At 41.8% G+C, this 25,847-nt stretch overlaps 1 protein-coding gene across 1 annotated transcript; it reads right to left on the minus strand.

Moving 5' to 3' along the window:
* Positions 1-279: 279 nt before the first annotated feature.
* LOC114788390 (voltage-gated potassium channel subunit beta-1-like) lies at positions 280-23,878 on the minus strand. The gene is made up of 14 exons (XM_028976928.1): positions 22,843-23,878; positions 13,662-13,705; positions 12,770-12,807; positions 11,715-11,794; positions 7,454-7,498; positions 6,570-6,614; positions 5,604-5,647; positions 4,439-4,525; positions 2,476-2,561; positions 1,975-2,095; positions 1,793-1,887; positions 1,317-1,437; positions 976-1,064; positions 280-876 (listed from the first exon to the last, which is right to left on the minus strand). The coding sequence occupies exons 1-14, from the start codon at positions 23,058-23,060 to the stop codon at positions 784-786; spliced, it is 1,206 nt and encodes a 401-aa protein (XP_028832761.1). The 5' UTR covers positions 23,061-23,878; the 3' UTR covers positions 280-783.
* Between the last annotated feature and the right edge of the window lie 1,969 nt (positions 23,879-25,847).

Below are 25,847 nucleotides of genomic sequence, written 5' to 3' on the forward strand. Positions count from 1 at the left end.
TGTGTGTGTGTGTGTGTGTGTATGTGTATATACACATAAAGAAAAACGACTATTTTCTGGGAACATTTGTTTAATTTTTTAAAAACAAAATATTTCCTATAGTTTACTATCATATCATACTGTTGTACTTTAATCTTACTGATTTACAGCTTTGTAAACAATATAACATTTGCATTTTATTTGCATTTCAGGCGTGGAGCCACACCCCAAGCAAAACACATGCATACACTTTTGATCCCTGTTCCCCGCGATCAAACACCGAAAAAAAAAATTGTGCTTTGCATTTTAAATTCAGCAGTTCACAATAAGAGGGAAGCTAACTTCACCTTAGCCATTCTTAGGTAACCAAATAACAGTCCCCAGAGAGATGGTGCAGAGCCTCAGGAACAGCAAATAGGTCAGCACAGGATATTTGGGGAGTAAATGTTCTCTGACTACACAGGGGTGACATTGCACTGTACATGCCCAAAGAGAAATTATGCCTGTTTTTAATTTATAGTCACCGAAGACCATTTTGAAGACGATAAACATGACTGTTTTCATTACAGAATGTTAATTTTGATTTTCAGATGTGCAGTTTTTCTCTTTTCTTCTGGCCTTGCAAATTAGCACATCATACTGGATAAAAATACAGTGATATGAAAACAGTAGACTTGGGATGTTGGTGAGCGTTGGGTCTAGTAAGAGGCATGCATAGCGCTTGTAGAGGAGCTTGGTACTGACACAGAACATAGTCGGAGACATGGATCATCTGAATCAGGGTTAGGGGACAGAGGGCTGCGTCTATGAATGGTGGTAGTCCTTTTTACTGTGCGGCCTGTTCCCCAGGACGTGGTCCATTTCAGAGGCTATGCTGGGAGTGATTTTTGGTAAAACCTGTTGAGAAAATAAGCAAAAACAACACATTACATTCACCTCAATAAATCCTCGGGCAATGCTAATGAATCATCACTCTCAGTGGTTTATTTCGCTTGCCTGTATTGCCCCCAGGTTTTCTGTTAGCTGCGATGGGCTTGAGGACCCCAGCAGCACTGAACTCACTCCTTCATTGCGTAGACACCAAGCTGCGAACAAACAAGGAGACACATGCAGTTCAAGGCTACATTTATGATTTATTTGGAAGAGACTTTGAAGAAATATTGCTAATTTGACAGGGCCCAATAGGCATGGCAGCATGCCCTAGCACTGAATGGGTAAATGTTGCCCCCACTCAGCTTGTGGGAGGACACACAGGATAATTATAGCACTGAATTCAGAGAGGTTACACATGGCTGAAGTGACAAGCCGGAGGTGCTGCGTGAGAACCGTTCGCTCACCGACAGCCAGCTGTGGGAGTGTGCAGCTCAGTTTCTCAGCAATGTGCCGCAGCTCCTTCAGCTTTGCCTGTTGTTTCCGTCCATCTTCGCTCACAATTTTGTCCTTCAGCCACTGGTATGACTGGATAGGTGCAAGATGAAAAAAGAAAAAAATAATTGTTATATTCACATATAATTGTTTATATTGTTTTATATTCACAAAAGTTGGGAAAACTATTTGGGGAAAATTTAAGGCAACCAGCTGCAAGTTTTAAGTTCTCTCAACTTCATGCCCATGTAGTTGTGGCACTGGCTTTAAGTTGAGAGAATTAAAAAATATTTATCTGACTTAAATTTGTACTTTTTCCCAACAATTTTTTTTACAGAACAGGGGCAAACTAACACACCAAATATTTAATATTTGAGTACCGCTCAAATTTATGAATAAGAAACAGGGATATTTGCAGATGTGTTGTGGAGATTCAGATTTCTGTTACCTTCATTGAGGCCCTGGAGGATTCTGGGACACCATTCTCATATTTCCCTGTGATGATTCCACAGGCTAGTGGGGACCAGGAAACCACACCAACACCTGCATGGACAGGCGTTTTTTTTTTCATTAAATAAACTCTGCATTTATTAAGAGGATCTGAAATGGTAGATGATAAACAGCCCTCACCAATCTTGTGGTAAAGCTCTGGCAGTTGCGCTTCCACCTTGTCCCTCTGAAAGAAGTGATATTCCGCCTGTTCACATACAGGTGGGATCAAGTTGAATTGTCTCGCCACTGAGTAGGCCTCCTAGAGAGTAAAAGAAAGAACAGGGGGGAAACGTGGGGGAGTATCAAGAAAATCCAAAAGCCATTGTTGCAGATTTTATTCATTATCTGTCACTTTTTAATGTGTTTTTTTTTCTAACATAGCTTCTTAGATGCTTTTTTTCAACTGTAAGGCTATTAAAGAACAACATATCAACAATTAAAACAGTGTTCACAGCAGTGTTTTATCAGTCATGTTTCTAGGGGCCCTGATGTCCTTTATTTTTCATTCCAACCTTCTGCGCTTCCAATCTGTTACATGCACAGAGTGATATTAAATCAGAAAGGAAGGATTCCAAGAGTGTAACTATGACAGCACTAGTCTAACAGATCTTGATAGGAAAATCATATCTCACGTCTCACCATTATTTCCATAGCAGTCCATCTTGACGTCCCCCAATACATGGACATGCCCTGGTTGATTACATGAGTCATGGCTCTAACAATCTCTGTGAAAACACATCACTTTTCAGTGAAACTGCTGGAAGTTCAATTACAAGACACATCAAAATTATGTGCCAGTTTCTCAAATTTCTGAAACAGTACACAGTACTATGGGGCAATATTGCCCCTTTAGTTTAGAAGTTATTTTAGAAGTCATAATCACTGAATTTTAGTATTTCATCAGCAAGGTATTCAATGTGGTTCAGATGCTTAAATACACATAAAAACATTCAACATTTTAACAAAAAATTAAACCTTTTTACATTACATCATGTCAGTGTGGTTCATCTAAATTCTTTCCCAAGTACTTAAAGAATGAAAGAAAAATTGAAGCGCAAAAATAGAATCCTTTGTTTAAAGGAAAGTATAGGTCTTCATCATCATCAAAAAGCGCTCCCCCTTTCATTAGAAACTAATTTAGCACATTCAGGGCCAAATGGCTGTGCAGAGATCGAGTGGGTGTGGGTGATGCAGGTGGGAGATAGAAACAAGGAATGTCTGACATGAACAACAATGGATAGAAGGACGGAGAGAGCGAGATAGACAAAAGAAAGCTGCATTCTACATAATAATCTACATTCCTCCCAGCAGCAAAAATTATAGCGCATGCCATAGAATAAACAAACTGCAATGTACTACAAGGTAAATACAAGAGAGAAAGAAAGTGGGATTTCTCAGTGAAAATATTCTGTCATTCGGCAGAAGGTTATGGCCTTCATGTGAAATTTTTAGAATGATGTCAAGGGTCAGTGTGTTGTCTGTGTGTATACCTGTGTGGGGGGTAGAGGTGAATAACTGGCTGTGGACATTTGTGTGTGTGGTGGTATCTGGGTGGCAGTTAGAGGGGACTTTTGAGAAAAAAAATGACATTAATAAAGACAGACTTCTAAGCCATGACATCATACTTTGAGCCTAAGGGAGAAATGGGTGGCTGTTCCTTCTGCCTCGCTCGTTCCCTCACTTTCACACTCATACACACACATTTGTTCGGCATATTACTCGGAAGATGCTCAGTTTACTGTTAAAAAAATGCAAATGTGAGGCATAATGTTGTGACTCTTAGATGACCTCAAACTGTCTTCCTTTTTTTTCCTGTCATGGTGTAAATCATGGCATCTGTTTATCTCGGGAGTGGGACTGGAGAGGAGCAGAAGTGGACTGTATTTATGAAATGTAACAGGAAATTACAAAAACTGTGTGCAGCAAACCGCAGTGAGAACTTTATTTCGCAGCATGTACACCAATGGAGCTATTTCAGGAGTACCAGTGCAGCCCCTCGGGAGCTTTATCTGGCAGGTTTACCTCAATAATGTGCATTACCCCACAGGAGCGTTGCTTTTCGTAATTCATGAGTTTTGTGTGAGCGTTTTGCAACGCGCTTTTAGAATGCATGGCCTCATCTTATTACATATTAATGCTTTAAATCTCCCAGTGTGTGATTAGGTTCATCATTCTAGCTAGGCCAAATGCACAGGCTTAGACCTCCAGTACCGTTTCTTCGCAGGAGCTGGTCTGAAGGTGTGCACGGCTGGAAGTCTGCAAACAAAGCGTTGAACCTGTCATGGCTGGTTGTGAGTGTGTCAGGTCATGATGGACATCACTATTCTCTTGTTGACAGCAATGCCATGCCGAATTGCCCTCGGCCAGTAGCAGGCTGAATGGCAGAAGCTTAAAGACGCACAGCGGGACCTGCAGCTCCACTGAGGAGGACCCAAAAATACTCCTCCACCCCTGGACGACTGCTCTAATCCCATTTCTGAAGCAACAGCCAGCGTGAGAGGTGAAATATAGATGGAGCCAGAACACCCTGAGTGTGTGACAGCGCACGAGGAAAAGCGACAGGAGTCAGACATAGAAATGGAATTATCCCCGACTCACTCACCCTCCATGGGTGTGTTGCTGTCAGGGCGGTTGGCAAAAACAACGTCCACATAGTCCAGCTGCAGCCTCTGCAGGGATCCCTTTAAACCTGAGGGCAGAGGGGTTGATGGAGAAAGGAGGTGGGTTACCTTAGTCAGAGTGTAAATGCCGAGCAGCAAACACATTAACCAGTTGCTCGACGACATGGGGGAGGAGAAATCTGGCCGGGCGAGCAGAAGGGAATGAGAGAAAAGGATGGCGGCGAGTACGAATGGGGTGGGGGGTAGAGGCAGAACTGTCAGAACGGCAGATGCCAGGGCCTTGACTGTGCAAACCTACAGATAGCATGATGCCGCTGGGCTAATTAATCCTGCAGAAGAGCCCACCTCTCGCTGTCAGTGCTCATCTGGGAGAGGGTAATCCCACTAACTCACCGCCATTAGTTCCTCTGAACAGCCCTCATTACAGGCACCTTCATTCATAATGCCTGTCTGACAGCTTTGTCTGTTTCTGCTCTGATTCTTTTTTGTTTCTGCAAAATGTTCATGGTCATGGGATGACATTATTACTATTAATATTATTATTAGATAGCAGAACAGAGCCTGCTGTTTTATCCTCATTCCTTGATTACATCTTTTTTTCTGAACTTCAGCCCTATGAAGTGAAATGGGCGAGACAATCAAAGCTTGTCCAGGCAGAATGGGATTAGTCTTCCACTTCTGTCCATTTAAATCTAGTCCAAGGTTTCCACATACCTAGTCATTTATGGGTCTTTCTTTTTCAGAATATTTTTACAGTAGCTCCTGCAAACCCAAGTGTACTCAAAGACAAAGACTGCAGTCAGACCTCTGCACCACTGGCCGGTTGCTCTACACCGTGAGTTAGTGGTGACATCCTCTGACACTGCAGTGGCAGCAGCACCGCATCTCACTGCCGCCAGCGTACTTTAAAATGCAGAAAGTCTCTCTCTCTCTCTCTCTCTCTCTCTCTCTCTCTCTCTCAGCAAACATATTATTCCAGGACCCCAAGGAGACAGCAACCTGATGGAAAATGCTGAGTCATCCATTGAGAACCCAGGGTGCTTTTTTTCTTAGATTTGAGCCTCTTGTTTTATTGTGTAAAGATGTGAACAAATGAAAGAAAGAAAAAAAGTCAAAACACAACAAGAAGGTGGGGAGAAATTTTACCCTCTATGATGTGCTTTCGGGAAAGGCCGCGCTCTGTCTCAGCTCTGGGAATAAAAAAACAATCCGACAGAAAAGACCTCCGATTACCGACATGTTTCTGTCACATCGAACAAGCTGACACACAGACGCACAGATCCACCGCCAGCGCCAGACACAAATCTACCCGCCGCACGTCGTCGGGAGCCAAATTAACTTGTTCATCTGCCTGCAGCCTCTGCACTGTTTATCAGTGGATTTGTTCAAGGCCCCATGCTGTCATTCGGTTCAGCCTCCCACTCCGCCCGCCTGTCAGTCAGCGTGAGTGGATGGGGGCAAAAGACCTTTGGTTCAACTCATAACTGCTCCCTCCTCACAGTTGCACCAAAAAAAAAAAAAAAAAAAAAAACCACAGCAGCAGCACTTTCTGGTAAATCAGCGGCCGTCTGCTCTCCACCACTGCGGCGGGGGTGATGCAGCTTTCCACGGGCCTGAGCGGCGCGGCATCAGCAGTTGCTGTAAATCTCATTAGAAACGTCAGTGAGCAGGAAGAGCGGTGCTCTGCTACTGCACAGTCATGCTGCTGCACTCTGGTTATTCAGACGCAGAAAAGACGTCGCATCTGCACAGAGTTCCGAAATCCAGACAAGCTAAGCATTAAGCACGGTGCTTGTTTGCTGGTGTAGGTTAAGATGTCCTTGGGATTTACATGGGTAAAACTAGAATACACCACATCAAACAAGAATAAAAAAGATAAGAAAGAATGGAAAGAACTATCTACCCTTTTTGTTGGTGTGTTTCTGTCACCCAGTAGACAATCTGTAGTGATTTTTTTTATAAACAGCATGACCATTATCACGCATGCACGTCCTTATTCTGAATGATTTGAACCTGCACCTGTCAATATGTCACATGTGCAAATATCATGAAAGGCTTCATAATTTACACAAATATAATATCTTGAAAAAAAGAAGGTAGTTGACCACCTACTTTCCTCCCCAGTACAATTTTGTGGTGATAACCAGGCTTGACCTCCTTTAGGGAAAACATACAAAACTTTAATTAGACCTAATTTAGCAAACATCCACAACAGATACTGACCTGCATAGTGCACATGACTTTTTACAATGAAAGGCAGAGAGAATAATCTAAAATGTATAAAATAATACATAAAATAATACATAAAAAACTGAAATGTAAAACACTCCTAGCTTTACTGTATGTCAACAGGTTTGTCAAATAACTGAGTCATTCTTTCTATTTGTGGAATTCTGCTACTTCCTCTCACAGTATTTTGGTATCATTTTTTACAGTTTACAGCTTATGAAAAATATTCTGTTTACAGTAAATATGGTCCGAATTTAGTTTTAAAATGTTGCAAATATTTTTTGTGCAACATTCCATACAAATAGTTTTCATGAAAGAATAAATTGGTTCTTGCAGTTTTAAAAGTGCTCATTCTAGCATGGCAACTGTGTTGCTAAGCAAGCAGTCTATAAAAACATGCAGGCATAACCCTGAGAGAGAGAGAGAGACACTGATTGAAAAATGTATTGAATCAATATGTGAGAGATCACAGGCCCGCCCACAAAGCCCAGAACAGTAGTGAGCCCTCAGCCGAGGAGCAGACACAAACTTCCCACAGATTACCATGGATACCGCTGCTGAGCTGGTAAACATGGAGTGTGGTGCTGGTAATGAGGTCTTTCCATCATCAACAGACATTCATTGCCACTTTGAGACCCGTATGAGCTTATTACTCACCCACAACAACAAAGGCACATGATTTAGATTATGGATTATGGATCCGTTCAATTAATGCGCCAGGTCTGGAGAAAAAAAACATAAACATGCCGGAAAGAAAGATGACGTACCTCCAGCACTTCTTCTTGATGATGTTCCCAAGGATAATTTCAGCTCTAGAATGAAGAACCTAGATATTAAGACCCGTGGTGTGTAGTGGAGAGACTATTAAGACTTATGTGCTTTGTAAACAAAAAAAAAATCAAATGAATGGAAATTTTAAAAATCAAAATTGTATGGAACTTTACTTCACATATCATGACTCCACACATGCATTCTAATTAATAAATAAAACTTCAAATGTGTATACACCCGTGTTAAACTGTTAAGAGGAATCATTTAAAAACTTTTCCAACCTTTAATATGACCTATTACCTGTAAAAGGGAAGAAATACAAAAACTAAAAAAACTATACATGTGAGGGTCTGTGTTTCCACCCTGTAGCTGCCCGGTCATTGTATGTATCTCCCTGTTTATGTGTATTTTCTTTGTAATATGTTGTTTATCTTTAAACGTCCAACAAATGAGTCCATCTCTGTCATGTAAGCTGTGCCATGACAGTACAACATGCTGATTGCTTTAACAAACTATTAATTTATGTGCAACCATGGCAGTGGTTCCCAACCTGTTTTCACTGAAGCCCCAGTTGTAGTTTTTAGTTCTTATTCTCCTTGTTTTACACTGCAGGCTATATAGAATCTATATTAGAGCTGCAATCATCCATAAAATGCCCGGCACGAGCCCAAAAGAATCGTTATTCTGGTGCATTTAAATAAATGACACTCAAACAGTCAGTGTTTTTACTGCACCATTTCAATACAGCCATGACCAAATTTACATTTACAGCATTTATCAGACGCCCTTATCCAGAGCGATTTACAATCAATAGTCACAGGGACAGTCCTCTGGAGACACTCTTGGTTAAGTGTCTTGCTCAGGGACACAGTGGTAGTAAGTGGGATTTGAACCTGGGTCTTCTGGTTCATAGGCGAGTGTGTTACCCCTAGGTTACTACCACCCTGTAAAAACCCAGCACGCAGAATGAGCACTAAACTAAGAGGCAAAGAAAATCTGTGGTTGTAAAATATAATTGCCAGCTGCTTGCCTTGTCAGCATCCATTTACACATATATGAATGTGTATATACATATGAGAAGTAAGGATTTATGAACATTTAGTGTAGTGGATTTTGGACAGTAAGAATAATGATATTGTACAATATACAGATATTGCACAGTATTTCAATGCTAATTAAATATTAATATTGTGTGGTCAGTGTGTGTGTGAGTTTATGGCTTTTGGGGAAAAACTCTTCTTGAGTTTGTTCAAACAGAAACTGTTGTGTTTGTCCTTGTTGTGTATTGCACCTGTATCATCTCCCTGAGGGTAACAGGTCAGACAGATCAAAGCCAGGATGGGAGCTGTCCTGGGTGATGTTTTTTTGCTGCCTTTACTACTCTCTGAAGCCTCTCCCTGTCTGCCATGGTGCAGCTGCCAAACCATTCTGAAATACAGAATGTCAGCAGGCTCTCAATGGACGAGTGGTAGAAGGTCAGTAGCAGGTTGGAGTCCAGGTTGTGCTTCCTGAGGACCCTCAAGAAGTGTTGCTGCTGCTGAGCCTTCTTGTGAGAGAGGGGAGGCCGAAAGTGTCCTGTCCGGAATCATGGAAATGTCCGGAATCATGGACATTTCCGTTTCTGCTCAGGTCTTCCATTCGGCGATTAGCTACAAAGTCATGCGGTGCATGATGAGTTGAGTCAAAGCTGCAAAGTTTGAGCATAGGCGGGTCGAGCACTGACTCCAGGAGCAGCTTGATGCTCGAAGGAAGGTTGGAAGGACGGATCCATAATTTACATTGATCACTGTCCTTTGGTTTGTGTGTTTGGCAGTTTACGTGACTGGTAATCTGTGTCTACTAAAAGTTGTTCCTAAACTGTCAATTATCTTTTCTTTTGTGGTGGTTGTCATTAGACAATATTCCTAGTATCAGCTGGAATAATCCACGAGCACCAGGATGGAGTGATTAAATGGTAAGGGTCCCAGTATGTTTACTGCAGCATCCTGCCAGGGTCCACCGGGCAGTGGTGTGAGTCTTAGCGGCTGCGGCTGGTCCGGACTAGCAATGATCTAACATCCATGACTATTTTTGCCATGTCTCCCAGCTGCTTTGTCCATGCCAGGCCACCACACCTGAGATGTTCTGAAATGTTGTTTTGTTCCCACTATACCCATATGTCCTTTGTGGGTTAGTGTGGGTGCTTGTGGTAAGAGTGTTTGTAGGAGCACTACTCGTGTGCTTCAACAAGACATCGTACATCTGTGGAATTCTCTGGCTCTCTTGCTACCACTCCTGCTCGCACTCTCACACCCGATTGCTTACTTTTGACAACCGAATTCTGTCATATTGAGTCTGTCCATATTGAACTGACATTTCTCTGGATTCAGTGTCAACCCTGTTTCTTTCAGCCTTTTTATAACTTAATGCAGTTTTTGGTCACGTGTCTTGCTGTCTCTTGCACATATAAACACACATTCAATTCCAACCAAATCATAAGCTTTTGTTGGTACTGTTTACTGCCAGATGATACGCCAAATAGAAGTATTGGTACTGTTGTGTACTGTGGCTGTGGTGCTCTCAAGTGATTCAGGAGTCTGATGATATCCCCATTTCAAGTCTAGCTTGCTGAAAGTGGTTGAGCCATTCATGCCTTGGAGTAACTCATCCACAGTGGGAATTGGACATTGTTCTCTCACAATAGCTTCATTTGCTTGTCTCATGTCCAAATGAAGTCAAACATCCTTTCTGGGTTTTGGGACTACCACCACAGGATGGCGGTGGAAGGAGCTGGTCCATTCACTGGTTCTATGATGTCCAGATCCAATAACTCTTTCATTCGTGACTCCAGTGCTCCTCTGCGATTAAATGGAATCCTCCTAAGTGACTGGGCTATTGGTTTCACTGGTTTGTGATTTGTCCTGCTTCAGTTTTCCAACACAGCCGAACAATTCGCGGTACTGGAGTGCTTGCTTAGTTGGTTGCTTCGCTGAAGTACCGCTTTCTGGTGTTCCGTTGCTTCGTCTGTGTCCGGCAAAACTGAAAACATATCCTGCAGGTCTGACCCCACCAGATGCAGTAAAAGTGGGAACCTTACTCCTCACTTCTGGTACAAACATATCACAACATATTTTATCACAATACTCATTTCTATCACAGACACAACAGTATTATAGACAGGAAGATCATATTTGGTGACCAAGCCAACCCAATCCAGACTAAAATTAAGCACCCAGCCAAGATTTACAGCTCTAGTCTACAGACTATAGCATACAGGATTATTGAGAGTTAAGATTGTCCTCTTGGGTGAGTAATTGTTTACACATTCAATGTTTACAATTATAACTTTGTTACTGAGATACAATTTCTTCTGCGCCCACTGCAATCTCTGGCGCCTCCGGTTGGAAACCACGGACTTATCATATATTAATCATACAACCGGCTTATCATACATTTTTTCCCCCTGTTTGTGGCTGTAGATACAATATCTATTCATACTCCAATAAATAATTATTGAGAGATTAGATTTAGATTTTGTGATGAAACAGTCCCATCCCTGCAGTTCTTGAGCCACATATCACATAATAAGGTCATAATACAATAATGAAGGATGATATTGAAAACAAGACTGGTATTTATGATAAGCTGTGTTATGATAACCGATGTGCGATTACATTTATGCTTAAATTTTTACTATGGGTCTAACTCTATGTGTGTGCGTGAAGGAACACAAAATAAGATGTTTGTATATAACATTTATATTTTGAACACTTTTTTGTGAACTGAAGTAATAGGAATATAATATGAATTGATATGCCTAAGCACACACACATGCACACAGAAGAGACACGGTCTGTCCTTGGCAAAATTCAACACAAATTTTGGGAGTGAACGCAAATCATTGAAACAAGCGCCTGACATATTGTTAATAGCCGCAGCTGCAGAAAAAAACGTATTTTATTATATTATTGAGACAGGGCACACACACACAAGACCTCAGTCTTTTGGGTCTTCTTGGTGATGTTTATGACGTGACTAATGACAAGAGAAATGTATAAGAATGAAGGCTCGGAGGGGCTAGGGGAACAGATCTGTCGACTGGCTGACTGTTGCTTTGTCGTGTATTACAACAACTTTGTCTACCATGGTTTACTGTTGCTTGTGTCTATTGGTTGAATCTTCAGCAAAATCCTCCACCACAATGACGACTATCATATATCAAGTCAGATTAGAGCAGCTCATCTGTGGTTCAAGAATCAGGTTTAGTGTGACACTCACTTCCCACCGGAGTACACTTCTGCCGTGTCAAAAAGGTTGACCCCGTTCTCATAAGCAATAGTCATCAGCTGCTCAGCCACCTGTATGAACAGAACAGCAGGAATTGAGCACCAGTGTGTGATCAGAGCATGTACATGTAACTATATTGATGTAAGAAATACAAAAAAAGCCAATTATTACATATTCACCGATTCATAAATTATTATTATTTTTTTAACTTTCTATTGCAAACCACCAGAACACAATGTTAGTCAGTAGTCGAGTTGTAAAAACAAATCAGGATGGTTTTTATCGTTTTATTGTTTTTCAGACATATTCTGTGCTGATGACCAAATGGGGAAAAAGTACTGAAAAATGTAATTAAGTAAAAGTTTTTTTAAAAATCTTTAATTTGCATACATTTTGCTTTGAGTAAAAGTTACTTTCAATTACTTGATGTAAAAAGGACTAGTCATAAATCCAATCCAGCACCAGTTGTTTTTATTCAACTTTTAGCCGGTAATGTATAAACTATTTTTAGACAACCCCATAAAACATTTTTATGCACAATTGGCCACAAAAGTTATATGGTCGAACTCAGACATTACAATAAAAAGGAGAAAATTTCACTGGCATTATGGGTGTGGCAGAAAGTCCACTTTCAGTAGAATTGGCCAGATGTTGTTTCAGAACATAGGCCTCAACGTGATAGCTTCATTAAACAGGTTTAACTAATGCCTTGTACTGAATCCTGCCACACATTGTCCTTTAGATGAGGTTTGCCTGACCACAGACCACGTCTGCTGCTGTCACTGGATGAGGTCATAAACAATACTGACAGTAAAGGATGAGGGTCTGGCCTGTGGTGACAGAACGTATGTTTAGCAGTGCCAGACAAGATCTCTCCTTTAACACAATCCGACATGAGGAGTTCATTCCAACAGGAAATCTACCCTTAGGGATTTTCTGTACAGTACAAATGCCACCTATTATCTTGTCCTGTTTCCGTGCATATTTTAAAACATATGCCCATATACATAGGAGACATTATCTGACTTAGGCTTTATTTAACTTACATCATCTGAAATCTGCCCTCCAAAAGTGACCCATGTACCTGCAAAACAGAGTATATTATATTACAACAGAAAATATGAAGTACACATTTTTGTTATATGTTGTACTGGGCATAGTCCTCAAAGATTTTGGAAGAATAGGTTTGATGATGGATCTGTGTCTCAAGATCATTTTAAGGATTAGTTTGTGTTTATAATAATTTACTACTCTAATCTGCACAGGGGTTTTTATTTTCTCTGTCATTGTCAGAAATACCTGTATAATGTCAAATGTTCATACCAAAAGTCCATTGAATATATTTAAAATGTATTATGTTTTAGAATTATAATCATTATAATTACTATAAATGCTCTCATTCTCCCAGTCTATAATATTGGTTGCATCTGATTAAATGATTTTAATCATAAACCGCAGATCACACATTAAAATTCATTACATTGATTATATGCTATGTTTATTTGATTTTTTTTCACAAAATTTACCCCCTGTAGCCTGATTGAAAGACTATTGTGTTTTGTTGCGTAATTAATAAAACAACAATTACCCCAGAATTATAAGCACCACATGATCTGAAATGTAAAATAGATTAACCGAGCTCCTTCCTTCTGTGCTAACAGAAATAGAAGCTGTTTTAAAAGGGAAAAGAGGAACCTAATGATTTCTTAATGATTCAGAATACAGTGGAAGCTCATGGCTTAATTCTGTTTTCTTCTTATTTTCTTCTTAATGGTGGAGTAAATCGTCACATCCACACAGATCCATTGTCTGAGCTGTCAGCAGGGTTCCCTTGGTTCCTGAGCACCAGGAGGAAAGCTAATGGAGGAGAGCAGGAAGTTCCGGGAAGTGTGGAGGAGATCTACTTAAACCAAGTAATATTTACTAATTAACACTTACCAAGGCCCAGACAGGAGACTCGCAGCCCTGACTTCCCCAGGTTCCTGTGAAGGTTGACAGGGGAAACATATTACTAAAATTAATATGTTTTTAATAGGTAAATCAGATGATGTACATGCTAATCATATGCCAGTCACGGTGCTGTTAAAATGAACCTCATTGGACTTTTTTTAGGTGGGACAATATGTGTTAGTTATATTATTAGATATGAGGTTGATTCATTTGAGAGAAGAGAACTTTTGGGGCATTTTGGGGCCTAGTGGTTAAGGAAGCGGATCCATATCCCGATCCGCCAATGTGCCTCTGAGGTGCCACTGAGCAAAGCACCGTCCCCACACACTGCTCCCTGGGTGCCTGTCATGGCTGCCCACTGTTCACTCAGGGTGATGGGTTAAATGCAGAGGACAAATTTCACTGTGTGCACTGTGTGCTGTGCTGCTGAGTATCACATGTGACAATCACTTCACTTTACTAACTTATAGTCATTTATGAAATTAGGTTAGGTTGTTATGATCCAACTATATTCTGCACGGATATTGCATGTTTTTAGAATTACCTTGAGAATTATAAATCTATGTTGATTTATGTTAATGTTAGTGTAGTTGAAAAGTTGGACACTATTGAACAGTGACACAATGAAACACTTTGTGAACCAAAACCTTATTTAAAAATACACAAAGTGTTCTGGGAAACAGTTGCTAGAGTTTTTATGTGACAATCCAGGAGGTTTAAGGTTGTTTGTGATCTACAGAGTAAAACACTGTTATATAGAGTCTCCTCACGTATTTGATGTGAAGGGGAATATGAATTGAAAGATTATTTCTGGATCTAAGCTGATTCCAGGAATCAATCATGCCACACAGAATGAGGGAGATATTTTCACCAGCAACAGCCCTGAACACTAAACTGGAAATCATTTTCCATTTGTTCCACGATACATTTTCCATGATAATTTGCACTCGTCGACATCATTTCAAATTAAAATGTATTTAGCAACCATTGTTAAAGACATGTCTCTTTCCACTTCATTTAAAATTTATGATAAAATAATTTACCAATGTTTATTTTTCACTCAACCTCTCTCATTTATTGTCATGATTTCTTTATGTGATCTAAAGGATCCGCAGAAATATTTCAGCTTTTTTGAGTCAAAGCTAGGAAAATAATATTTAAGATAATATAATAATTGTGGCATGCCAAAGTCTGAATCCCGATCCGCCAAGGTGCCACTGAGGTGCCACTGAGCAAAGCACCGTCCCCACACACTGCTCCCCGGGCTGCCCACTGCTCACTCAGGGTGATGGGATAAATGCAGAAAACAAATTTCACTGTGTGCACCGTGTGCTGTGCCGCTGTGTATCACATGTGACAATCACTTCACTTTAATAACTTTAATAACAACTTCTGGTTCAAGAAGCTGTTATGAAAATATATGGGTTTGTATGTGCAACACAGAATGTATTAAGCCACTTCAGCAGCCGCTAACGCTCAATCATTCACTCACTCACTTCCCCTAACCACCTAATGGGCTGGAGTCCATCTCAGGACATTGGGGCCTCACCCAGATTGGGGCACCATACAATCTGAAATTTTATTACAGAAATGAAATCTACAGAAAACAAAAGTCAAAACCAGCCCACCTTACACACTGAAAGAAATATTTTACAAGGATTAGAAAAATTATAACACTGAAAGCAACTATTGGAGTTTAAATCACAGTTCCACATCACACTTGTATTTAGAAACAGTAAAAAATAAAGCTCTGCCACCACCATGCGAGAAGCAATTCAAGTGACAACAATTTGAAGCCGAGCCCTCAAAATTTTCAGAAACACGACCTTCAGACAGAGTTCTAGAGATTAGAAAGCGCACGAATCAACACCAATTCTGCGGGTTAATAGAGATGAATTCATCTGAGGCTGCTCAATGAATCGTGGATGAATGCTGCATTCGTGGATTGATGCTGCAATCCAATATTCACCAGACCGGCCTTCCTGGATTATTGCTTGCGAGCGCACAGACTTCTTCCAATAGTGTAGTAAAGGGCTTTGCTCTTATATTTATTATATTAATGATGAGGCAATCAAACATGTGCCACATGGCTGCTGAAAAACAAATGACACCCCTCCTCACTGAAAACAATACAGGGAAACAGCAGAGCAAACAACTATTCTACAGATATAGTTGTGATAGCCATCAGGAAGTCTGATTCTTCTTCTACTTTTAATTATTGTTTGTCACTGGTGCCACACAGTGGAGTGGCATTTAGTGTCATGGCCTCACAGCTTCAAAGTTTGCATTCCCTCCCTGTGCTGGTGCAAAGCACAATATGTAGATTTAAGATTCAAAATTGAGCTGGATGAGTGGTGATGGGTAATGAAGTAGTGAGCTATATACTGTCAGCATGGCTGTGCAGAAAGGGGGGGTGATTAAAAGGTTTATAACCATCTTAAATGGCAGTGCTAAATTGGCCCTAATGTGTGTGTATCTGTGTGTGTGTGTGTGTTTGTATTCCATTCGCACTGCACCTTACTTGGACACCTCTTACAATGTGCCCTGTTTCCCCTTTTAGGGTATTTTTTTCCATATTTATTTTTTACCAGATTTATACAGTTAATGCCACAATCACCAATTAGAGTAAATGTGAGGAAGTTCTCTACATAGCTGTGCTTTATTTGGGGCTGTTGGAGAAGCTGCAAGGACACCCATAATCTGCTGTTTGTTTATTATCTTTGGCTCCAGCAGCAGGAGAAATACACCAGGATCCACATTCTTGAATGTACAGAAACGGTACATCATGTGCTACATGATGTCCTCCAGTGATGCAGAACTCATATCATCTCATCTAATGACTCATCATTGAGAAAATATATCATTAACAGGTGTGTGTTTGTGTGTGTGTGGTCGGGGGGCATGTGAGAGATGTGTGGGATGTGCAGCTATCACTAATCCATGGGCTGTATTCACTGGAGCAGCACTGCAGATGAAAATGATTCCTACAGTCTTGTCACCTCTGGGATGGGAGAGCTGTAAAAACTGTTGTTTTTTCAGCCTGAAAGTCAGCTGCACATTCAAACAGTCAGACAAAAAAAAATTAAACTAGGCTTATTGGAGTTGGTCCTGCCATCATAGTCTCTCTCTCTCTCTTGCTCAGCATCAGTTTCTCAAGGACACATTGCTAGTTCATGATAAGGGACTGGAATAAAAAGGTCCACATTGTGCAATAACCAGCAAAAAAAGACAGTGAAATTACTAAATGTTTCCCTTGACTGCCTCATTCAGGGGACAACAGTGAGGAGCAGGGGGCGAGCTAGAGAGAGCATGGTGGGTGTTGGAAAATGCAGAGATCGACATTTTATGCCTGTTGGATGCATCTTATGTGGCAAAAGGGCTCCGCATTTCTCAAGACAAATGCCCTGCTCCAGGCATCCATTTGTCAACTGCTGAGCCTCCTGAGATTTAGGGCCCAATTAAAGTGCTGCAGGACTCTGAACTGGGCAGGCAGGGAGTGATGCTGGCTGGGTCTGGAGTCCCCCTGCATGCTGCACCTCAGACCTCTGCAGTATTGGTGCAGTAAAAAGTGTGTGTCTGAAATCACACTCCATGAGCAGCTCCAGATACCTGTTCCATTCTTCCAAACTATTTTACTGCTGACATAAAATTCTCCACATTGGCCTAAATATATGATGACTCCAAATGTAAGAGAACCCCCTTGGTTTTGAAGAATAATTGTAATACTTGTTACTAAATATGTTATTTGGCACATCTATGTGTTTTGTACCGTGTATGTTTTTTGATGGTCCCAAATGTAAAATGGGAGCAAAATGGAGATTATTGCATTATACAGATTACCTGTCTGTGGTTCTGATTTCTTGAGTTATGGGATTAAAAGGAGTGAGGTCTTTTTATCCGTTCAGCTTGCCAGCAGCCAGACGCTGTTCTTGGCTGGAGCTGAGAGTATGAAGCATGCTTAATATTTGCCAGCTGATAGCCTATGGGACACAGTACCTGTGGGATTTTTCCTTTCTACGGGTGGCACGGACTCTATATCCGAAATTCAAAACCGTCTGTTTTTTTTTTTTAAGTAGCTATATGCAAAAAATATTGAAAAGACATTCAACAGATTTGTAGAGCAAAGAAGAACAAATGAAGCACACTTAGTGTGATGTCCAGGAGCTTCTGTGTGTACACAGGCGTCAATGCACATGATTATCATACATGGCTTTACTGTCACACATTTTCAGGTCTGTTTGTTTCCTTTTCCCCTTTTGGACCATCGCGCCTGGTTTGGTTTCTGTTCAATAAATATCCTTCCTTTTGAAAATGTCTTTCTTCTGCATCTCCTTCCCCTTTTAACCCCAAGTCGTGACACTTAGGCAGACACACAAAGGAATGAAGGCATCTCCATGGATGGCGGTCAAAGTTATGAGAACACAATAGCAACAGAAGCTGTAAAATATTTTAAATTTACATTTGACCCTTAGCACCAGTTCCACTTCAACAATGAGTCAGAAATAAGCAGATGCACAGCATTTCTCAGATGAGAGCAGAAACAGCCTAAAGAAGTACGAGGAGGTGGTCTGACAATCCAGCAGATATATGTGCTTCCAAGGAGAGGACAAGTGGTGGCCCACAAACCCACTATCTTATGCATATCCATAAATATGAATCATATGTGGTCATGAGAACTGGAATATTACTTCAGTCATTTGTGGAAATGTTTTAATAATGCGATAATCTGCATAAAGGCTCAAGATTTATAATGTGGGGACACCCAGGCACACACATCTCTGGTTTTCTTTGATAGGGAACTGTCCAAGCCAACAGCAGAAGGCCTGGGAGACTGCCCATCTGCACTGAACCATTGGGCAGCCAGGCGAAAAACAACACAAAGTGCATGGAAACTGAAGTCAAACCTGGAATGACCAGGGTTCAGGAGCCTCCAGTGGAACATTTAAAGTGAAGTGATTGTCATACACAGTGAAATGTGTCCTCTTCTTTTAACTCATCACCCTTAGTAAGCAGTGGGCAGCCATGACAGGTGCCCGGGGAGCAGTGTGTGGGGACAGTGCTTTGCTCAGTGGCACCTTGGCGGATCGGGAGTCGAACCTTCTGATTACAGGGCCGCTTCATTAACCGCTAGGCCACCACTTCCCCTTAATTTAGATGTTCTTCCACATTCTCTAAGCAATTCTTTACATCAGGCTTTATTATGTTTATATGAGTATATATACACACTCAACAACTTGAGAGTCACCAACAAGGAAGTGGTGCTGCCGATGCTGCAATGTTTCCATCAAGCGTCAACCTATTAGCAATGCACAAGCAGATTCTCAGCCCAGTACAGAGACCCTCACTGAAACTCTGCTGCAGATATCAAAGCAGAAACATAAACCACCGAGCTCTCTCCTCTTTATGGGCAGTGAGATCGTTCTTCTGATTATGAATGAAAATGAAGAAGCTCTCAGGCAATAAGAGGAGAAGAAGGTGATGCTCTGCCTGCGATCACAGATTAGAAGAAAGAAGAAAGGAAAAGAAAGGAAGAGAGGAAAAAGTGCCCTGCTTATTGCTTTTAAAAGGCGCAGCAAGCCGCTGGTGTTTTGAAAGCCTGGATGTAGGCACACTGTGACAGTTTAGCAGGACACTCAGTTCCTGTACATCAAGCATCAAACAGCACTGACTGGGCAAATGGATTCATGGCGGCGTGCACACACGCAAACGCTAAACACACTGGGACACACAATTACACACTTCTGCTCCCACACATGCACTGACACATTCGCCCACCCACACACATGTTCTGGAAGCAAGGGCACTTCTGTAAGTGGGCCGAGGTGGACCCTCGATAAAAAAAAACATCATTTGCCTCAAACCAGAGGCTACTTCCTGTCAGAGTAATTATATAGTGGCTGACAGAAAAGGCTTTCTAAACACAGCAGTGCTTTTCAGAGTATAACGTCCATTTGCTTTTGTCAAACAAATCCATTAAGGCCACCGCATGTACTTCATCTTCGAATTAGAAGTAATTTTTGTGTGACAGGTTTTTAATTAAAAAATGATTGATCTGAAATAGTTTTTATTAGAATTGTGTTTTTCCGACACAGAAATGATCAATGTGTAAATTTGTTATTTGCCTGCACTAAGCACACACACATTCACCCAAGAGATACAGACTAACAGAAATAGTAAGATATTAACGGTCTGCAATCAAATCCAGGGTTTGTTCCTGCCTCGCTTATGAATATTTTTGGGACAGACTCCAGTTTTGCACCAGCCGTGGTTTGGGTCCAGAGGGTACATGGATAGCTATATGGACATCAGATACATAAAAATTAAGGTAACTTCATTCGAATTGACTGTTCTGCTAACACCCTTACATGAATTAATAATTTAATAAAAAGACACAAATATTCATTTGTGTAAACAGCAACAGAAATTGGAGTAGTTATTCATGAATAATGCAAATATATTCAATATAAGTTAATACAGATGTATGCATTTATTAATATATGTCTGAATCTAAATGCATGTGTCAACATATATCTTACTTCTCAGTGGTGAGAAGGACTATCTGTTTCTGTTCAATAAAGAGCACACATCTGCAGCACATCACCAAATGTCCTTGTTTTGAAGAGCTGTTACTGAAGCAGGATTTATCATTATTTACAACAATGGATACTGGACCCCCCTTAATGATATTAATTTCTTTTCTGTTTGACCAGCCAACAAATGTGACTGGTCACAACGGGTCTGGAAACTGAGTAAATTGGTAATCCCAGTGATGTTTTGGAAACAGGCTCAGTCTTTATTAGTGGCTGCTGACTTGCAGTGATGTTGGGCACTTTGCTCAGATGCAATTAATTATTCCTAACAAGAAAATCGTTAGTTCACACCTTTGCCTGTTTGTCTCTGAAGAGCCTGTGACTACTGCTGTGGCAGTAGCTCATGAAAAAAAAGCCTGTTTTTTCACTTCACTTTTTCCATACTAAACTTCATTTGAACACTTTCTTCCATTTTTCATCCATTTCATCCATTTAATCTGTCTTTACAGAAATGAAACTCATATCACATATGCACTTTCTTGTCCATATGTTAAGTAGTATTTTTATTTTTCAAGGAGCCCTGGTCAATCAGGCCTAATTGGTTTTAGCTGGGATTGATCAGGACTTCATAATCAGGTGCAGGAGCACCTGCTGTGATTGCCCAATGACCCCTGGCCGTTGCAGTACCGACCTCCCCAAGGGGTCACTCCAGGGTGGCTGTTGTTTGGGTGCTTACTTTGCTTGCCACGCTTCTAATGTGGGCTGGGGCCACTCCAGGGTGGCTGTTGTTTGGGTGCTTACTTTGCTTGCCACACTTCTAATGTGGGCTGGGGCCACTCCAGGGTGACCAAGCTCTTACACAGGTGGTGGCAACCACAGGTCTGGCCCTTCAGTGGCCGGGGGCCCTCTGGAGGTGGTCCACCTGGGGACCAACCTGGAAGGACCGGCCGGAGACCATGTACCATACCACACGGCAGCACCCTCTGGGGCCCGTGCAGCCCCTACCACTTCACGGCCCAGCCTCCAGCAAAGCGAGAGACATGAAGGCCCTCTCCCTGCATGTCTCAGTTAAAGGAAGTATGTCCCAATGAACCATCTGTATCCATTGAGAAAAGCAGGCTCTCTTCCTGCCCATTCCAGCTGGCCCCACCTTCCACCTGGGAGACTAGTTGGCTCTGTCTGCTAGCACCTGGCCCACACTCAACTCTGGCTACCTGGAGAACCAGCCCTGTTGCTTCCCCGGCCACCCACCCCATCAGAAGAAAGCCCCAACCCGGACATGGACTGGCACAGTTGGGTCAGGGACCTCCTCACTGGAGTTCTCACTGGAGATATACTGTGCCTGCACTACAGTCCTGCTGGGGAATGGATGGGCAGAGTGTTGGCGAGTCTGCAACCAGAGCTGGGGTGATGACACAAGGATCTTGATGTGTCAGTGCATGCGCGGTAGGGAGTGCATACCTTACGTCATTCCACCCCAACTCAGTGTAGTCATCGGTGATGTCATAAGTATCAGCCATGTCTCAGTTGACCTGGGCACAGTTGAGGATTGTGCTGTTCAGGGAGTTCCTTGCTAGTCAGCGTGCCATACGAAATCCACGTCATCCTCCCACACCTCCCACATCTGCTCCTACTCCCATTCGTTTACCCACGGGTTGACCCACATCCGGGTTTCACGGACCACACTGGGGCCGAAGTTCATGGCGCAATTCACCATGGCATGACCCTGTCACATGGATTGGCACCTCTCTTTCAGATTGCGGGGTTTGCCACTCCACCACGGCTCACCTCGCCATGCCTCGACACTCTCCTTGGGCCAATCTTCAAGCAGTCCCTGCTGGTGCCCACACTGACCGCGATCCAGGGTGGCTGTTGTTTGGGTGCTTACTTTGCTTGCCACGCTTCTAATGTGGGCTGACACATTCTGTCACATCTTGGGGTCCAAGGGGGAAGACGTCGGAGAAGCAGGACATCTTTGAACCAAGGATTTATTACAAACACAAAGAAAATGGCCCAAAGGAAAAGAAACACAAAGGGAATGGAAAACAACCCATTCACATTAATGTGGCAGCCCTTACTGGGAGATGCCTAACAGTTCTAAAGGAGTCCCGGTCCATCATACATATTGCTTTCAGCTGGGATGGATCAGGACTCCATAATCAGGTGCAGGAGCACCTGCTGTGATCAGCCTCTGGGCGTCACAACATCAGTACCCTACCTGAGTCACACACAACATGTCTGTGTAATGTGTAATATGTGAATGTAAAAAAATAAAAAAAGTCAAATAAATGAGGGGGGAAAAAATTGAATGTCTTTGCGCCATAAACCCCATTCAAAGGAAAACACATTAATCTTACGTCTTTTTACTAACTCGCAACAATTAGATTTGAGCAGGAAGTATGCTGAAGGTCACTCTGAAGAACAAAACCCAGAATAATCTACATGATAGTATTTGACGTGTATATATATATATATATATATATATATATACACACACACACACACACACACACACACACACACACACACACAAAAATACAAATATTTTTTTATATATATATAAAATCATTATAATACTACTAGTATCACTATAACACTGCTTTTTGTGCACTCATCACTGTACAATGTTCCTTACGTACCGATACTTCATGCCTGTCAGCTTGCCCGTGGACTCCTTGAGGGAGATGTGGTGCCGGTGGGTGAAGGAGCCAAGGCTGCGGGCGATGAGTGCCACGGTGCGGAAGCGGGCGCGGGCGGCGCTGGCCGTGTTGGGGCTGGTGGCATTCTGTTTGTTGTGGCTCTCCCCATTGCGGGGGGCCTTGAGGCCGTGGTCTGTGCAGGCGAAGGACACCTGCATGCTTCCCGCCAGCTGGGTTTCAGGGTCTGGGTGAGAGTCCTGACTGCGGCAGGAGACAGATGAAGACTGATGATGAGAGGTTGAAGGTGACTCCCAGGGGGTTCCTTGGTGCTTAAGGTCCAGCTAAGCAAAGTCCGCTCGAGGTCACTGAGATCTGTCGTCCCCTCGCCTTCTTTCTCTTCACTCTTCACTGCTCCGTTCTGCTAACACTCCTCAAGCTCCTTACCCTAATGTGTGCTTTTACTTTGATGTCTGATTCTGCCCCAGATATCATCGTCTTTCACTTTGAAATCTTCTCTCTCTCTGCGGAAGCTCCTCTCCAGCAGGTGGGAAGTGAGCTCGGACGGTGGCAGCGAAGGTGTTGGTGGGGGGTGGATCCTTCTCACAACTGACAGACCCTCACTTCTGACAGACCCTCACGTGGAGCCTAGAGATCTGCAACCACACACACATGCACACACAATCACAAGATACGCTGGCCACTTAAGGCTGGATACCGTGGAGACATTGGAACTTCCAGCTTTGGTAGCAGGTGTCCATCCAAAAAAAATCTTTTATAACGTCCTGGTCCCACAGGCTTCTTATTTAAAAGTCCATCCAATGCGTAGAGGAACAGCCTGCGTAGTGCCATGTGCTTGTGCAGGCTTGAAAGGACACTTATTTTGATGTAGCAAGCGTCAAACACGAACAGACAGGCAGAACGAAATGGAAGAGAACTGGATGCATGATCCGCTCATGTCTGGAGCGTGATGGAATGCAAACATGCACGAAGAGCAAGAGACTGAAAGAGAAGCACAGAATAAAAGGGTGTCAAGTGAGAGAGTGTGAGGTACAGAGAGAGAGAGTGAGAGAGCAAGCGAGAGAGACAGCAAGGGGGGAGGAGAATATGAGAGAGTGAGAGAGAGAGGCAGAGACTGCAGGCTGACTGAAATAACTGCAGTCTCTCACCAGCGGCTGTTCTCAGATCTCTGGGTACGGAGAATCCATCTGCATAGGTCTGATAGAAATATACGCTGTTATCTTACTGGAGAAAAGGCTTCAATTTATTAAAAAGAACTATTTTTAATAAAGCATTGTATATTTTTAAGTAAGGTAGGTAGTACACATTTCTAATACATATTGCACAAAATGTGTGTGTGTTTGTGTGAGGTAATATAGCACTGTATGGGAGGCAAGGTGCCCCTGAAATAACTTTGAGCTCATTTGTAGTGTGTCGTAACCATTAGATTGTCTCTATGTTCAGTAGAAAATGTGTTTGTATGTTTGTGATTTTGTGTGTGAGTATGTTTTTGAGTGTGACTGTTTTATAGCTAGTGTGATGAGGTTAAATAGAAATGACAGCCCCTAGTTACACAGCGGTTTGTCCCGTTGTTATCCTTTAAAGTAGAACTGAGCTGACAGCTTCTAAATGTCACTCATTAAGAACAAACATGTCCCCCCTGCCACTCAGCTCACTTGGCGAAGATACAAACAAACACAACAGGCTTTTCTGGCATCCCTTGATGCACCAGTTTTCATCCATCTATAATTATGTGTTATAAGTGTTCAGGTCAGACAAAAAGGTCCCAGAATTCTATGTTGCTCTGAGAATCATATGTATTTCCTTCCCCAAAGATCTCTGATCTGACTAATTGCAATTATTTGGTTCATAAAATACTGCACATCCCCTAGCAAGCATGACTTTATTTCAATTTACCCTGATTTAGTACTTTTCATGTTTTTAATGCTTTGTTCATTCACACCTACACCAGTCCTCCAGTTGTTGGATGTGTGACATATCTCGATCCTGTTCACATTGCAGATGGGCACATTATTTTCAAACAGTTGCCACAATAGTCACGTGATTTGGTTGTCTTCATGAATGGTCACCAATGATGTTTGCTTGGTTGGGCTGTTATGTAAGACTCTCTGTTATGAAATCTTTCCAGGCTGATAGCTTTGACTCAGGGTAAAATTTAGCATCTCAATGTCCTTCTCAAAATCAAGCAACTATTACAAAATGATACATTGATGTGTAGTAAATGTCAGAAGAAAATGGACTTTAAAGCGTCAATCACATTTCAAACAGTGTTCTCTTCTCCATTCTTTTTTTCAAAAATGTTTTAACCATGTTCAATGAGAGGGAAAATCTCCGCTCGGCCCAGATATCTGATCATGTAAACGCTGCAGATGACAGCACCACTCATCTTGTCTATTGTACTCTGTTGCTGAACATAAAACACACAATGTCCCCCTCCCCGTCCCCATCTGTCTAAATCATTTAAAACTGTGTCGTGCAAATTAGTCAATCTGATTCTGCCACAGTTGAGAACTCCCATGTGCATAACTATGCTCATAGCCTGGAGCAATGAACCTTTCCTCAATTTGGCCTCAGAATAAGAAAACCTTTTTAAAAAAACATTGGTTTAAATAATTAGCCACTTGAAAAACAGTCCCTCTAATAATGAAAGGATATAAGGAAATAGATCTGTGAAACGTGCGATAAATCATAAACATGGCTTAAATAGAGATGACGAAAAAACGTGTTTAACATTTTGTAATTTATTGCAATATGAAACAATGTGCAACACAATGTAAATTTGTTAATACCAGGCTAAGGCGACAGCACTATGACATCACTGTGCTGTCCTACAAATATATTTGCTATGACCAGTCTATACAGTCATTTGTGATACGTCACATTTTAACTTATCTTGAAAACCCTGGTAAAATACTTTTTAGGGATGTACTTTGAAACTTTAGAGAAATAAGTGTTCATAATTAATTTAAATTATTATGACTTTTAAT

The sequence above is a fragment of the Denticeps clupeoides genome, chromosome 4 (genome assembly GCF_900700375.1).
Source record: "Denticeps clupeoides chromosome 4, fDenClu1.1, whole genome shotgun sequence".
Classification (NCBI taxonomy): domain Eukaryota; kingdom Metazoa; phylum Chordata; class Actinopteri; order Clupeiformes; family Denticipitidae; genus Denticeps; species Denticeps clupeoides.

Excerpts from the sequence above, each read along its gene's own strand:
- LOC114788390 (XM_028976928.1), bottom strand. The coding sequence starts at position 23,060 with ATGCAGGTGTCCTTCGCCTGCACAGACCACGGCCTCAAGGCCCCCCGC. Across the intron at positions 7,499-11,714 it reads GAAGTGTACTCCGGTGGGAA|AGCTGAAATTATCCTTGGGA; the intron begins GTGAGTGTCACA and ends TCTTCATTCTAG. Across the intron at positions 5,648-6,569 it reads AAATTGTACTGGGGAGGAAA|AGCTGAGACAGAGCGCGGCC; the intron begins GTAGGTGGTCAA and ends TTTTATTCCCAG.